This window comes from Typopeltis vanoorti, chromosome 8 (assembly GCF_054136105.1).
Source record: "Typopeltis vanoorti isolate ZY-2024b chromosome 8, IOZ_Tvanoo_1.0, whole genome shotgun sequence".
In the NCBI taxonomy this organism is placed as follows: Eukaryota; Metazoa; Arthropoda; class Arachnida; order Uropygi; family Thelyphonidae; genus Typopeltis; species Typopeltis vanoorti.
In genome coordinates, this window is record NC_143556.1 from 131,581,358 (window position 1) to 131,596,089 (window position 14,732).

Below are 14,732 nucleotides of genomic sequence, written 5' to 3' on the forward strand. Positions count from 1 at the left end.
TCCCTCGATGAGCCCTTGGACTCCTTGGAGGTGTCAAATAATAATAATATCAAAGTAAAATGTGAACACAATGCAGTTAGTTTTCTAAAGTTATGTTTTCATCATACAATATAATTTATAAATAAAGCTATGAAAGTTTACATAATTATTCATTCCTAATAATGAAACTAGTGTAACAATCTAATAATTAAAATTTTAGAATATATGCGATAATCAAATATTTAAGGTAAAGAGAACAGTTTAAAAAATACTGACAAACTTAAAAATATTATATCTGAAACAAATAAAGAATTTACTTTTCCAATCTGAGCTGGAAATCCAGGCTTCTTTCTGTTGTATAAATTCCAAATCAGTGTTCGTTCTATTGATGGATCATCCCAGGTATATAGAACAGAGTGGTAGGGATTTAGAAGTGTCACTTGGCCCTGTGACCTGCAAACATAAGAGTATGCAGTGAGAGATAGATAGCCATGTGACATCCAAATAAAATGGCCATATCTCAACATTTTCAATTAAATGTTTATTGCTTGATCATTGCAGTGTTTTTTAAGTATGAGAAATGATCACTTGTATCTGAGAATGGGAGTAGTGCATAAGGAAGACTTCAAGCAACCAGAAACTTGACAAAACTGCTGTGTTTTGTAAGAAACAGTAATATGAATAAACAATATTAAGAAATTGTAAAACTAGCCAATGAAATGTTATTGAAAAATTCCATTTCTAAAAGTGTCAAATTCTCCACAGTTACAAACTGCCTCCATAAATTTTGTGATCATGATATTTATTTGTTATTATTATTTCCATTGCTTCTCTTGAAAGAAAATTTAATTATTTATGTTTTCCATAGCAAAAGAAAATAGAAAATGTAGTACTTACTAGAAATCTGAACAGCAGAGTAGGAAATGAAAGCCAGGCATATAGGAATGTTCTGGGAAAATTTGGAGAAAAGGGCAAAGCTAATAATAATGGTAAGTATTTATTGGATTTCTGCTCAGGACATGGACTAGTCACTACTAACACTATGTTCCAACATGAGGATGTGCGCGAGTTCACATAGAGAGAAGTCATAAGAAATAAGAAAATCTTCATTGACCATATCATTGTTGATAGTGATATCATCCTGCTCATCCAGGATACAAGAGTGTACAAAGGATTTGAAATTGGAAGTGACTATTACTTAATACTATGCAGGATAGAAATGAATATCACATTGAAAATGACAGTATGTAAGAAAGTTTTAAAAATAATTAAAGTTGAGCAGCTTTTACAAGTAAACTGTAGACTTGACTATTGTAGATTTGTTTGGGAAATTGTCATCCTAAATTGTGTAAAATAATTTTATATGTGTCACCTCATTTTAATGAAACCCTTTTTTTTTTTTTCAGATATATAATTTAATTTAATTCTATAACACGCTACTGCATAGAGGGATTCCATTGTAAGCATGGTCCCTAACCATTGCCGCACCCAGGGAAGGGGCCAAGGGGCCCTGGCCCCCTCCAAAAGAAAAAGGAAAAGACACTAGAAAAATTTCTAAAAATCTTTCCCTAATTAAAATTCTTTTTTTTTTTTTAAAAATTTATCTTGTGTCGTGTCTTCTATTTCTATGCTACTTATGAATTAGCAGTCACATAAGGTGGGAATACCCTATAGCTCTCGGGAATCACAGCTGTTGTGAACGAAGTAGTGCTCGAGCACTACTTCGTTTGCCTGGGGCAGAGGAGATCGCAGGTTCATGTATTGGTGATCACTGCAGATGCTCAGTCAGATTTGCCTCTCCCCCCCTCCAAGATTAAATCCTGAGTGCGCCACTGTCCCTAACTGAATGTGATTCCTAGTATTGTTTAAGTCAACTGTACTGAAGATGTCCTATGATACTTGGATGAAATATTTACTTATTAAAAAAATCTTATTATTGTCGGGGGGGGGGGTAAAAATCCAAGTCACACCTCTTCATGGTGCCCCTCAGGAAACACTGGGTAAATTCCCAGTAGGCTAACATGACTGATAAAACATATTAGGGACAATCACCCAATATGATATTAAATGATTACGAAAGGAAACGAAATAATATCGGCAATTTCCACACAGACCTGTGCCTCAACTGCTGATACAGTTACTATGCATACCAAGGATCAAAGCCTTCCAGGAAGTTCTTGGTTGAATAAAGGTACAAGAAAGTGTGATCAAATTAAATTATGGAAATCTAATCTCATCTTCTCAACATATAACGTACGGACACTCAAAAAAACTGGAAAAATTTTTTGAGTTACTTAGACTAGCAGAAAAAGTCAACATAGACATTATATGTATACAAGAACATAGATGGAGAACTGACAATGATGAAGCAAATGAAATATCAACTGACAAAAATTGGAGATTTATTTATAACTCAGCAAACAATGATGGTACTGGAGGGGTTGGAATAATGGCCAAGAAGGAACTAGCAGAAAAAGTAACATCAATTGGAAAAGTGTCTGAAAGAATTCTCCTCATAACCATAAGTACCAACCCAAAACTGACAATAATATCCACATATCAGAGATGGGTTGACAGTGAATCTCTACTTTGCAATGAATAACATGGGTTTACTAAGGGAAGGTCACGTTTTAGCAACTTGCTCACATTCTACAACAATGTTACCATTGAACTAGACAAGGGGAATGGATACACCATGATACTTTTGGATCTTGTAAGGCTTTTGACAGAATACAGCATGGCAGACTGCTGCATAAATTGGAGAAAAGGGGTTTGAGTTATACAATATTAGCATGGATAAGAGGATGGCTGACTGACAGATATCATAAAGTGGTATACGGGAGATCTGAGTCTACAAGGTTTGGGAATCCGAAGCATTGTTGTCTTGGCTTGTACATCCCCTGAGACACTTCGTAAATGCAGCAGTAGGCGGCCTCCTAGGGGCGATTCCTGGACACCTTCGGGTGACTGACTGGCCTGCTACGCTATTCCTCCATTCCAGGGTTAGCAGCCCTCACAGGGTTAAGTTTCCTTGCTTGCAATAACTCATCAGATGAAGGCTCTGACTCTTATAGGCAGGAGCCAAGAAACTCGTCGAGTGTGAATCCAGATGTCTGTTTCTTGTTTGGAGGTGATCCTGCCACCCGTCCCAGTGGCGTCCTCAGGAAGAAAGTTAAAAGAAAGCTCTGCAAGGACTGTCATCAACCCATTTATTCAAGTTCTCATCATGTTTGTTCCAGCAGTCAAGGAGTTCCCAATCTGAGACACTTCGTATGTCAGGTCTGCGATCGTGCATTCTCCACCGCAGTCGGCCTTGCTATGCATCGTACCTTGAAACATCCAGCCGAATCCGATGCCGCAATAAGAACAGAGTGTGTCAAAGCATGTTGGACTGCCGAAGAAGAAAAGATCCTCGATTCTCATGAGATCAAGTTGATAGCTCAAGGGATAAAGAAAATCAATGAGGCTTCATTTAAGGTGTTCCCGTTAAGATCCTTGGATGCCATTAAGTGTCATAGATGGAAAGCCAGTTACAAAGTGATCCTTAGATACACTTGGATGGACCATGTCACTAACTCTGCTGTGCTAAATCTGGCTAAGCGAGAACCAATTGTCAATATAGTCAAAAAACTACAACTCAGATGGCTTGGGCATCAACTCAGACATCCTGAAGTCTCACCCTTTTTGGAATCCCTCATCCTGTACAAACCAGAAGATGGCAATCACAACAGAGAAAGACCATGCAAACAATTTTGGCAATACCTATGTGAAACCATCAGTAGGCTGAACTATAAAACTCCATCTAACATCTACCAGTTAGCTCAAGATAGAGAGACTTGGAAGACCATAATTTTCAATATTTAATTTTTAATCTAAATCTCTTTTCCCTTTTCACATTGTATCATATTTTGAATAAACTATGATGAAATTATGATAAAACTAAATGTGACACCTAAAGAGGAATTTCAATAAGTGTTCCAGGTAAGATTTATGCTAGGATAGGTGTTGTAGTTAGTGGGATAGAATGTATAGGGTATAGTGTGTTCAGGAGAGACAGAGAGAATAAAATGGGGAGAGGAGTGTTACTGATGATAGCTGATGAACTGCAGCCAAGGAGAATAGAAGTTGTATTGCAGGATAGTGAAAAGAGCTCATTTGAGGCTATTTGGTGTGAGATTGAGACTAGAAGAACAAAATATACAGTTGGGTGCTGTATAGACCAGGTGATGGAATAGATGGTGAGGATAGTATGCATAAACAAATTGATGAAATGAGTGGAAGGAGGGTAATTATTATGGGGGATTTCAACTATGGTAACATTGACTGGAAGGAGGAGAGATCACATGTGAGGAAGGAACTGGATTTTATTCGGTTATTAAGGGATAACTATCTGAGACAGCATGTAATGGAAAATACTAGGGGATCGAGAGTGCTTGACCTAGTAATAACATCTGAGAATTTGACTGTAATGAATATGACCATGTTGCCACCTATTGCTCAGAGTGATCATAAGATCTTGACCTGGGAGGTGGCTAATTTTGTGAAATTTTCGATTAAGACAGGGTAATATTAAATTACTGTGCTTGCAAGTATGACAAGCTTAGGAGATTGCTTGGTTCAGTGCCACAGCATGTAAAACTGCAATTGTTGGATGTTGATAGTGCATGGGAAGTGGTCAAGGAGCATTGCAAGAGGTTATGGCTGACTGTATACCTAGAGTCCGAACAGTAAATCAAGTAGGGGTTAAATGGATGAATAACACCATTAAGCTTCAGTTGCAAAAAAAGAAACAACTGTGCAGGGAATTTAAGGAGAAAGGTGACCTGCAGGCACATGAACGGTATAAAACAAAGGCCAGAAGGGTAACCAGTGTGGTAAGAAAAGCAAAAGCGGATTATGAAAGGCAATTAGTCATGCAAGCTAAAGAGAATCCCAAACAGTTCTTTCAATATGCTGCAAGTAAAAGAAAAACTGTACATGGCAGAATGATTTTAAGGAATGCCGATGGTAGGGAATTCGCTGAATCAGTCGATATAGTGGAATTACTGAGTGAGCACTTTGCAAGAGTATATCATCCAGGTGGTGACATTGAAGGAATGAAAGAACCATTGCATGGAGGGTGGTTGAACCATGGAAAGCATTACCTAATGGAGTGGTGAGAGCGAGAACGGTCAATGAGTTTAAGGAGTGGTATGATAGACTTTGTGTTTCTAAGGGGGACCTCCCCTCGATGAGTCTTGATGGACTTTGTGTTTCTTAGGAAGGACTTCCTACGATAAGTCTTTTGACTCCATGGAGGCCTGAATAATAATAATAATTAGTTTATACGGAATTGTGGTGAATGAAGTGGAGGTGAATAGTCTGGGACATGCAGAACCTTAATGTGAATACATCTGTAGGATTGGATGGTATACCAGCACGGGTCTTACGTGAAGCGGGTAAAGAATTGTCAGTGCCCTTGACCATATTGTTTAATCTGAGTCTCAGGTGTGGTTTAGTCCCAAAGGGGTGGAAAGAGGGGAAAATAGTTCCACTGCATAAAGGAGGATCCAAGACCACTGTTGCAAATTACCGACTGATCAGGAGTCGTTGTCAAGGTCTTAGAGAAAGTAGTGAAAGGAAAAATACAGGAAAATGCAGAAAAATACAGAAAAATGGATTGATGAAAATGAGATACTGTATGGGGGACAGAATGGTTTTGTGAAGTGCAGATCATGTCCCAGTAACTTGCTCAGGTTTTATAACACAGTGATGGCTGAACTGGATAAGGATAATGGGTTTACAGTGATACTGCTGGACCTGGGTAAGGCCTTTGACAGGATACCACATGGAATTCTAATCAATAAACTGCAACATATGGGAATGGATATAGGGTTGGTGAGATGGAGAGAAGGGTGGTTGATGGAGACATATAAGAGAGTAGTTTATTCAGGAGTAGAGTCCAAAAGATGACCTGTGACTAGTGGTGTGCTGCAGGGGTCTGTTCTTGGACCACTGCTGTTTAATTTGTTCATTAACGATATAGGGAAGGATCTGAGAGGAATGGCTCATTTGTTCGCTGATGATGCAAAGTTGGGTAGAGCAATAGGGAATGCAGAAGATGTCAAAATTTTGCAGGATGATTTGGATGGATTGGAGGTCTGGGCTAAGGAGAATGGATGTCAATTTAATGTGGCATAATGTGAGGTTATGCATTTTGGGGTGAAAAGATTAGCAGCAGTACATTGGTGGAACTGTACTCCAGGAGATTGATGAGGCCAGGGATTTTGGAGTGTTGGTGGATAGGGAGTTGAAGTTTAGGGGGCACATTGCAAAAGTGGCTAAATCAACTCATCGAGATAGAGTCTTGATAAGACCCTATCTCGACTACTGTGCCCAGATTTGGTCACCTAGGTTTCTTCTTGATGGGGAGGAGGTTGAGAGGATCCAGAGGCGCGTGACCAAGATGATAGCAGATCTATGGAATGAACCTTATGAGAACAGGGTGAAGATTTGTGGATTGCAAAAATTGGTTGATAGGTGGAAAAGGGGAGATATGATTGAGACATTCAAATTGCTGAAGGGGTTCTATAGGATTAATTCAGAGGATATTTTTGAGAATAGGACTGGTGGTGGGAGGACTAGGGGACATCCATGGAAGCTGGGCAAGAGTGTGATTAGCAAGGGTGTTAGAGCTAGGGTGTTTACTTTTAGAGTGGTGAATGAATGGAATAAGCTGCCAGAGTCTGTTTTGGGTGCTATGACAGTGAATGAGTTCAAGGCAGGGTATGATAGATACTGTGTGAATGTCGAATAGTTGTGATGGACATGATGTTTAGGGCCTCCCTCGATGAGTCTAAGGACTTCCTGGAGTCGTCCGTAATAATAATAATAACACTTGAAAAAGAGGTTGATTAAAGATTGTGGAAGAGAAACTTGAAGAACAAGCTGGGTTCAGGCCAAATAGAGGTTATCAAGGTCAAATTTTCACTTTGAAACAAATAGTTGATAAATCGTGGGAATTATTTATTCCCATGAAGAGGTACAAAAAGGTTCCCAGAGAAAAACTTTTCAAAACACTACAATTAAATGAGGTGAATGACACATTATACAGAGCAATATATAGTCTATATTTAAGTTATCAGAGAGCAGACAGTTTGATATAAAATCAGAGGTAAGTCAAAGATGCACATTATCTCCACTCTTATTCATCATCTGTATGGATCACATTATGTAAGAAAGTGGCATCAAGCCTGATATTAGAACTGGAGATGTCAAAGTTAGCTCTTTGCTTTATGCAGATGATGTTGTACTCCTAAACACATCTAGTGCAAGTCTAGGATTCGCTAACTAAATTGAATTGAAATTCACTAACTAAATTTAATAAGAGCTGTAACAAATTTGGCATGAAAATCAGCGATTACTTTGATGGATCTGTGATTTCAGTCAGGATTTCTCCATGACTGCAGGTTGTAAAGAGTCCAGTTATTTATGTCTTGAGCCTTTCTTCTCCATTTTATTCCAATTTTCTTCATCATTGGTCTTCCCACCGTAAGGCCAGTCCTCCAAGTTTCCTTTTGGTATCTCTTGAATACCAATTTGTTATTCTGACTGTCCATCTGTTGTCTCTCATTCTGGCGAGATGTAGCGCCCATCTACTTTTGCTGTTGTAGATTGCTTTTATTATATCTTTGAGTCCAAACTTCTTCCTGATTTCTGTGTGTCTTACATGGTCTATTTTATTTATATTGCACATTCTTCCTTCTGTTGCATGTTGCGTGTTACTAAGCTTTGTTCTTCTTTTAATGTTGTGTTTCGTGTTTTAATGCTGGTAGGATGCGACTATTGAAAAGATGGGCACTTATTTCTATATCTATGTTTTGAGTGGTAATTGTTGATTTTATTTTGTTGAAGGCCATCCAAGCAGTTCTTTTTCTCATTGCTATTTCAGGGCTGTTCTCAGCCAAGTTGGTCCTGCTGTAAGAGTAAGTTTACCTCTCCATCTGGTCTTCTGTCCACTTCTACTTCTCTTGCCCTCTCCAGGTATCCAGTAAGTGGTGAGTTTATCCCATGTGTCATCTTGTTTTCTCATCAAGTGTCCAGCCCATTTCCATTTTAGGGATTTTACCGTTCTCATGACATCAGTGACTTTTGTTTTCTGTCTTATTTCTAGGGCTCTTATTTTTTCTATCCTTTTCTTGTTTAACATACTTATTTTCATTGTGCTTTAGCATATTCTTAGCTTGGTCACCTGTTTAGTTGTTAGTGACCATGTTTGTGATCCAAAGGTTAGAATGGGTTGTATGATCATATTATGAAGTTTGCATTTTCGGCTGATTGGTAGATCTCCCTTCATCCACTCTTTTAAACTCCAATAGCACCTCCAAGCATCGGCGATTCTGGCATCTGTTTCGTTTTCCATCCTGTTTTTAAATGATATTATCTGGCCTAAATAATTAAAATCTTCTTTGTAACTTATTCCACAGTTATTGGAATTTCTGTGTAGTTAGTCATTAGATTTGTTGTAGTTCATGTTTAATCCATATACTTTACTTTTATTACTTAGATCTCTAATCATTGTTTCCAGTTCTGAGCTGTCTTCAGAGAAAGGTGCTATGTCATAGGCAAATCTAAGATTGCTTAAATTTTTGCTTAAGATGTTTAAACCATAATTATCCCAGTTCAGATTTCCAACAATGAAGTGAATAGCTCAGGTACTATCAGGTCTCCTTGTTTGACTCCTCTTCCTAGATTGAAGGATGGTCATGTTGTCTCAAGTTTGATTTCTACTGTGCTACTATTATAAATATTTTTTAATATTCTGATATATTTATTTTGTATACCTTGAGTTTGGAGTCCTAGGAACAGCGGTTTGTGTTCCATTGAGTCAAATCTTTTTGGAAGTCTATGAATGCTGTGTATAGAGCAGTGCTTTCCAAACTTTTCATGTTGGTGACACACTTTTTTAGACAAACATAATTTCGCGGCACAGTAATTCAGTCTGATGTGCCTCTCATGGGTCACATGGCCAGATCAGATGTAGTTTAAGTATATGCTTTTACAATTATATTTTGTATAACTTTTAGAAGATTTATTTAAAAATCTCTTCCTGTTCATCCGATACTGGGTTAATAAAAATTCACTATTTATAGTAGGTGATTAATCACTTACTCCTTTTAAAACTGATCCCATCATTACTATAACAAGCTACTCCTTTTGATAAGATCATATAAGATCATATAACTCCTTCAAAGGTTGCGTGATATAGTTAGACTATACTCTTCTCTTGAGGGCACAACACAGTCAGTTAGCAAACCAGAGGTTAAACTTGTTTCACGACACAACAACTATCTCATGAAAACCTTTAATTTTTATTAAAAATATATAATACAGTATGATCAAATAAAAAACATATCAAGTGAGTTGAAATGATTCTCTCTTCTTAATTTTTCAATGTATTTAATAGAGGAAAAATATATTTCATAGCTTGCTTATTGAGTTTTTTCGATCATACTATATTTTTATATATAATAAAATATACAATATAAAAAAATATAATATATTTATATTTATTTCCAAGATTAATGTCATTGTTATAAGAAATAGAAAGAAATATATAATAATAGAATTTTAATGATATATATGAGCTTCACGGGATGAACACAGCTTTTCAATATTTGGTGGAATATTAGATAAAGACACTCGCATTTCGTTATCAAGCATTCTTGATAATGAAATGGGAGTGTCTTTATCTAATATTCCACCAAATATTGAAAAGCTGTGTTCATCCCGTGAAGCTCATATATATCATTAAAATTCTATTATTATATATTTCTTTAATTATTATGGGTAATTTTAATTATGGTGGTATAGATTAAAATGAAGAGATAGCATTTGAAAATAAAGAAAATAAATTTCTTCAGTTTTTGAGAGACAACTATCTCAGGCAGCATGTAAAGGAGGGCCAGGGCCGCATTTACTATTAGGCACAAGATGGGGGGCCTCATTTTAAACCTTACTCCTCACAAAGAACAATAAAAAAAAACAGCGTAGTTATAGTTGCAAAATAAAATACTTATTTTTAAATATTAAATTCATAATATAAAAACTAGAGGCCACTGAAAAATTTGTGAGGCTTCCCGCTTCCATTTGAAATACATTGTTCTTTCCTTAGAATATAAAACTAACAGGAACTCTGTCTTCCATAAAATTCATGTATGTAAGCATACAATTTCTTTGCTGGACTTATATACACGTCCAGCAAACCTGGATAATATTCTGTCCAGCTGCTGAAAGAACATGGATAAGAAGTGTAGTTTGACCGTCATGTCCATTAGACATGACGGTCAAACTACATTACCTGGCATACGTAGTAGCTATGTTCTGTGGCCTACAGCAAGAAACGCAGTTGCTTGCCATTTGCTCGGTAACCAGAATCTAAGATATATCAGACTAAATACCTTTGAGTTATATTCATTTTGCTGCTTGTTTTTATCGTATAATTATAGTTTTTAATGCCAGCGTAATGTTTCCATGTTTCAATGTCTTCAAGTTTGCCATCGTTGAAAAGGATACTTCACACATGCATGTAGTGGAAAACTGCAAAAGAATTTTTAACACTTTTTTACCTATGTTTGGATGCATTTTTGAAATACGAATCAAAAAAATTTCTAAATCACCCTCTTCATATATCATTAACAGACTTCAATCATTTTTTATTTCAGCTAATTTTTCTTCTTCAATAAGTGACAAGTTAATCATTGCAGTTGAAAAAAATGGAATTCATCCAATCATAGTCTTGTATTTCAATATTTGGGAAGTAGTGATGAATTTTCTCTCCGAGCATTGCTAAATGGTCAACAATTAGCGAGCTGATATCATATTTTAGTTCACAGTCTGCAGTTTTGGAAAACATTTCAAAATTTCCTTCTTTCACTTTCCTTTTCAAATTTCTATCTTGTCTCTCACAGCACAAATTTTATACACCACTGTTAAGATATTTTCTCCTTTTCCTTGCATACTGGTGTTTATTTTATTCAAGTGTTCAAATATGTCAGCAAGATATGCCAATTTTGTGCACCATAATTTGTTTTGAATTAGATCGCAGAATTCATTTTGTTGATTTTCCTCAAAAAGTTTAAGCATCATTTCCCTCGATTCATATACACGACAAAGCACTCGACATCTTGACAGCCAACGAACTTCTGAGTGTAGTATAAAAAATTGATAGTGACACTGATCTTCCAAAGTGATACAATATGAAGTGAAGAAAGTATGAAAGGATTTCTTATTTTACGCTGGCATTAAAAACTATAATTATACGATAAAAACAAGCAGCAAAATGAATATAACTCAAAGGTATTTAGTCTGATATATCTTAGATTCTGGTTACCGAGCAAATGGCAAGCAACTGCGTTTCTTGCTGTAGGCCACAGAACGTAGCTACTACGTATGCCAGGTAATGTAGTTTGACCGTCATGTCTAATGGACATGACGGTCAAACTACACTTCTTATCCATGTTCTTTCAGCAGCTGGACAGAATATTATCCAGGTTTGCTGGACGTGTATATAAGTCCAGCAAAGAAATTGTATGCTTACATACATGAATTTTATGGAAGACAGAGTTCCTGTTAGTTTTATATTCTAAGGAAAGAACAATGTATTTCAAATGGAAGCGGGAAGCCTCACAAATTTTTCAGTGGCCTCTAGTTTTTATATTATGAATTTAATATTTAAAAATAAGTATTTTATTTTGCAACTATAACTACGCTGTTTTTTTTATTGTTCTTTGTGAGGAGTAAGGTTTAAAATGAGGCCCCCCATCTTGTGCCTAATAGTAAATGCGGCCCTGGCCCTCCTTTACATGCTGCCTGAGATAGTTGTCTCTCAAAAACTGAAGAAATTTATTTTCTTTATTCTCAAATGCTATCTCTTCATTTTAATCTATACCACCATAATTAAAACTGCCCATAATAATTACCCTTCCTTTGTTCAAAACCCAAGTATTTTATACATTGCTTCATCACCACCCTTCACATTCCCTGGTCTATAGCAACTTTCAACTAAGTATATCTTCCCATCAACCTCCACCTCACACCACACTGCATTATATAACCATTGCCAATATTTCCGTCTTTTGTGTTTACCTTATGTGAACATAATTCCCTTGCAATCATCAGCACTCCCTCCTCTCTTTTTGTCCTTTCTATCCTTGTGAAAAACACTACACCCTTCCATATCTATTCCTGTTAGGATATCATTTTCATTCAACTATTTTTGGGTGAATAAAGTCAATCAGTGAAACCATTTCTTATCCCTTATTTCTAATAGTTCTGGCACTTGTAAATAAATACAGCAGTTCTAAAATGACCTTTAATTTTTGATCTGATGTGAGAACAGAGGTTGAAAAATTGGAGGTAGAATCTGAATGGAAATAAAGATTCTGCAGTATATCAGCTGTGGGACTGGATGGGATATTGGTTTGTGTTTTATGAGAATGCACAAGGCAACTCATGATGCCTTTGACTAGGCTGTTAAATTTAAGTCTCAGCTCTGGCAAAGGCCCAAGAGATTGGAAGGAGGGCAAAATAACCGTGTTGCATAAAGGAGGATCTAAGTCTGAGGTAGCAAATTATAGACCAATTAGTATCTCGGGAATGGTGCTAAAAATACTGGAAAAGTTGGTCGAAAAGAATATTCAGGAAAATAGGTGGATAAGAATATGATACTTGGTTGGTTATGCCTTAGTAATCTACTAACTTTCTATAATGAGTGACAGTGACAGCCAAGTCGGATAAAGGGAATGGCTATACAATGATACTGCCGAATTTTGCAAAGTCGTTTGACAGGATACCCAATGGAACTATACAGGGTGTTTCAAAAAGAATGACCTGATTTCAAATAATTATATTTAATAATGAAAATGTGGTCCAGTTACAAAATAAATTACCAAGTATGAAGTAAGGCCAAAAGTTTCACTCACCACAATTACAAATGCTCAAGTCGCATTCATTTGCGGTTTGTGGTTACAGAGATATACAATTTTCAAATCGGGACATTCTTTTTGAAACACCCTGTATTATGAAAACTGCAACAAATGGGGATTTATGTGAAACTGGTGATACAGATAAAATGGTGGACGATGAACACATACCAAAAAGTAGTATATGAAGGAGCAGAATCCAGGACAAGGCAGGTGACTAGTAGTGTGCCACAGGAGTTTGTGCTTGGACCACTTCTGTTTAATTTGTACATAAACGATACAGGAAATAATATGAAGGGAGATATTCAGTTATTTGCTGATGATGCAAAGTTAGGTAGGATAATAGTTAATCAAGTGATGTAGAGAGCTTGCAGGATGATTTAAATAGGCTGTCAGTATGGACAAAACATAATGGATGTCAATTTAATGTGGAAAAGTGTAAAGTCATATATTTTGGGATACAAAAGATGACAAGCTGTGTATCACACTGAGGAAACTGTGCTACAGGAAATGGATGAAGCCAGGAATTTCGGGGGTGGTAGTAGTAGCAGTAAATAGAGAATTGAAGTTTAGAGGGCAGATTGCTAAATTAGCTAGGTTAGTTCACAGGATTACTTGGTTATTGAAGAATACACTGATAAGCAGATATAAGGGAGTTGTTATTTCTCTTTAAGAAGTCTTGATACAACCACATCTGGAGTATCGTGCTCAGGTCTGGTCACCTGCGATTGTTGGGGATGCTCCATATGAGGATAAACTGATAGGCAAAAGGGGGGGGGGGGATTCTAGGTTAAGTTTATATTGCTTTGCATAAAAACTACCTGGTATTGACTTGAGTTGGAACTTGAGATGATAATCAATAGACTCTCAGCTAGGATGAAGAAGACAGTCTAGAAATGTGCTGATTATCATTAGTTCTAATTGATACCAGACTAATTGCATACATGATTTATACAGGTTTCCTGAATATACATATATTCAGGAAACCAAGACTGCATTTTGGAGAGTATTTTAAATTCTATGAAGACTAGCAATATAGGATTAAAATACATACAGAGAGAGAGAGACAAATGGATCAAACCACAGAGTATAATTGCTTACATTTTGTTGAATAATGATTTCAGTTCTACTTTTATGAAGTTCTGAAAGAAAACTGACAAATTTCAGAGAAGGTTGGATTGCACAAGTAAAAGATCACACTTGTTTTCTGTTATTGCTCAGAAATTTAAACTATCCATCCTCTGCTTTATTTTCTATTTTCCAACCTTATGAATGGTTAAGTTTATATTTAAGTAACATATGAAACATGGAGTCCATCATGCTTTATTTTTCATTTATTAATAAATAAAAAAATAAAATATTACAAATTCACAAAACTTTAAAAATATTATTAAAATTTTCATTATTTTGAAGCTGAAAATATAAATATGCAGTTATTAAAAGATAATGTATTTTAAACCTACTTTTGATGGATTTTAAAGAAGAGATCTTCACAGAGATTTTCCACTCTTACTGGTACTTCTCCAGGATAATAAGGTAAGAATGAAATGAAAATTGGGTCTTCATTATTTCCACCCGTAACATTTACACACAGGGCAGACTGTTTTTGTAAAAATAAATAAATAAAAAACTTTTCTTTTTTGTTCTAATGTTTTTGATATAATAATCTAATAAGTAAAACTGTTTATCTGTAAATATGTAAATTAATATTCAGAATTATAAATGAATTATAAAATTCATTTCAACCATGAATTATAAAATTTTATCAATAAAATAAAATTCAAACATGAA

General features: G+C 35.9%; 1 protein-coding gene across 10 annotated transcripts in view; it reads right to left on the reverse strand.

Annotated features, from left to right (window-relative positions):
• LOC150104358 (intermembrane lipid transfer protein VPS13A-like) overlaps nt 1–14,732 on the reverse strand; it is a 2,072,875-nt gene that overhangs the window by 402,615 nt on the left and 1,655,528 nt on the right. For all 10 annotated transcript variants that reach the window (XM_090396324.1, XM_090396319.1, XM_090396320.1 and 7 more), the window contains 2 exons: nt 14,405–14,541; nt 297–432 (listed from right to left, as the gene is read on the reverse strand). In XM_090396324.1, coding sequence (XP_090252450.1) covers nt 297–432; nt 14,405–14,541 — 273 coding nt within the window. The remainder of the gene's footprint in view (nt 1–296; nt 433–14,404; nt 14,542–14,732) is intronic.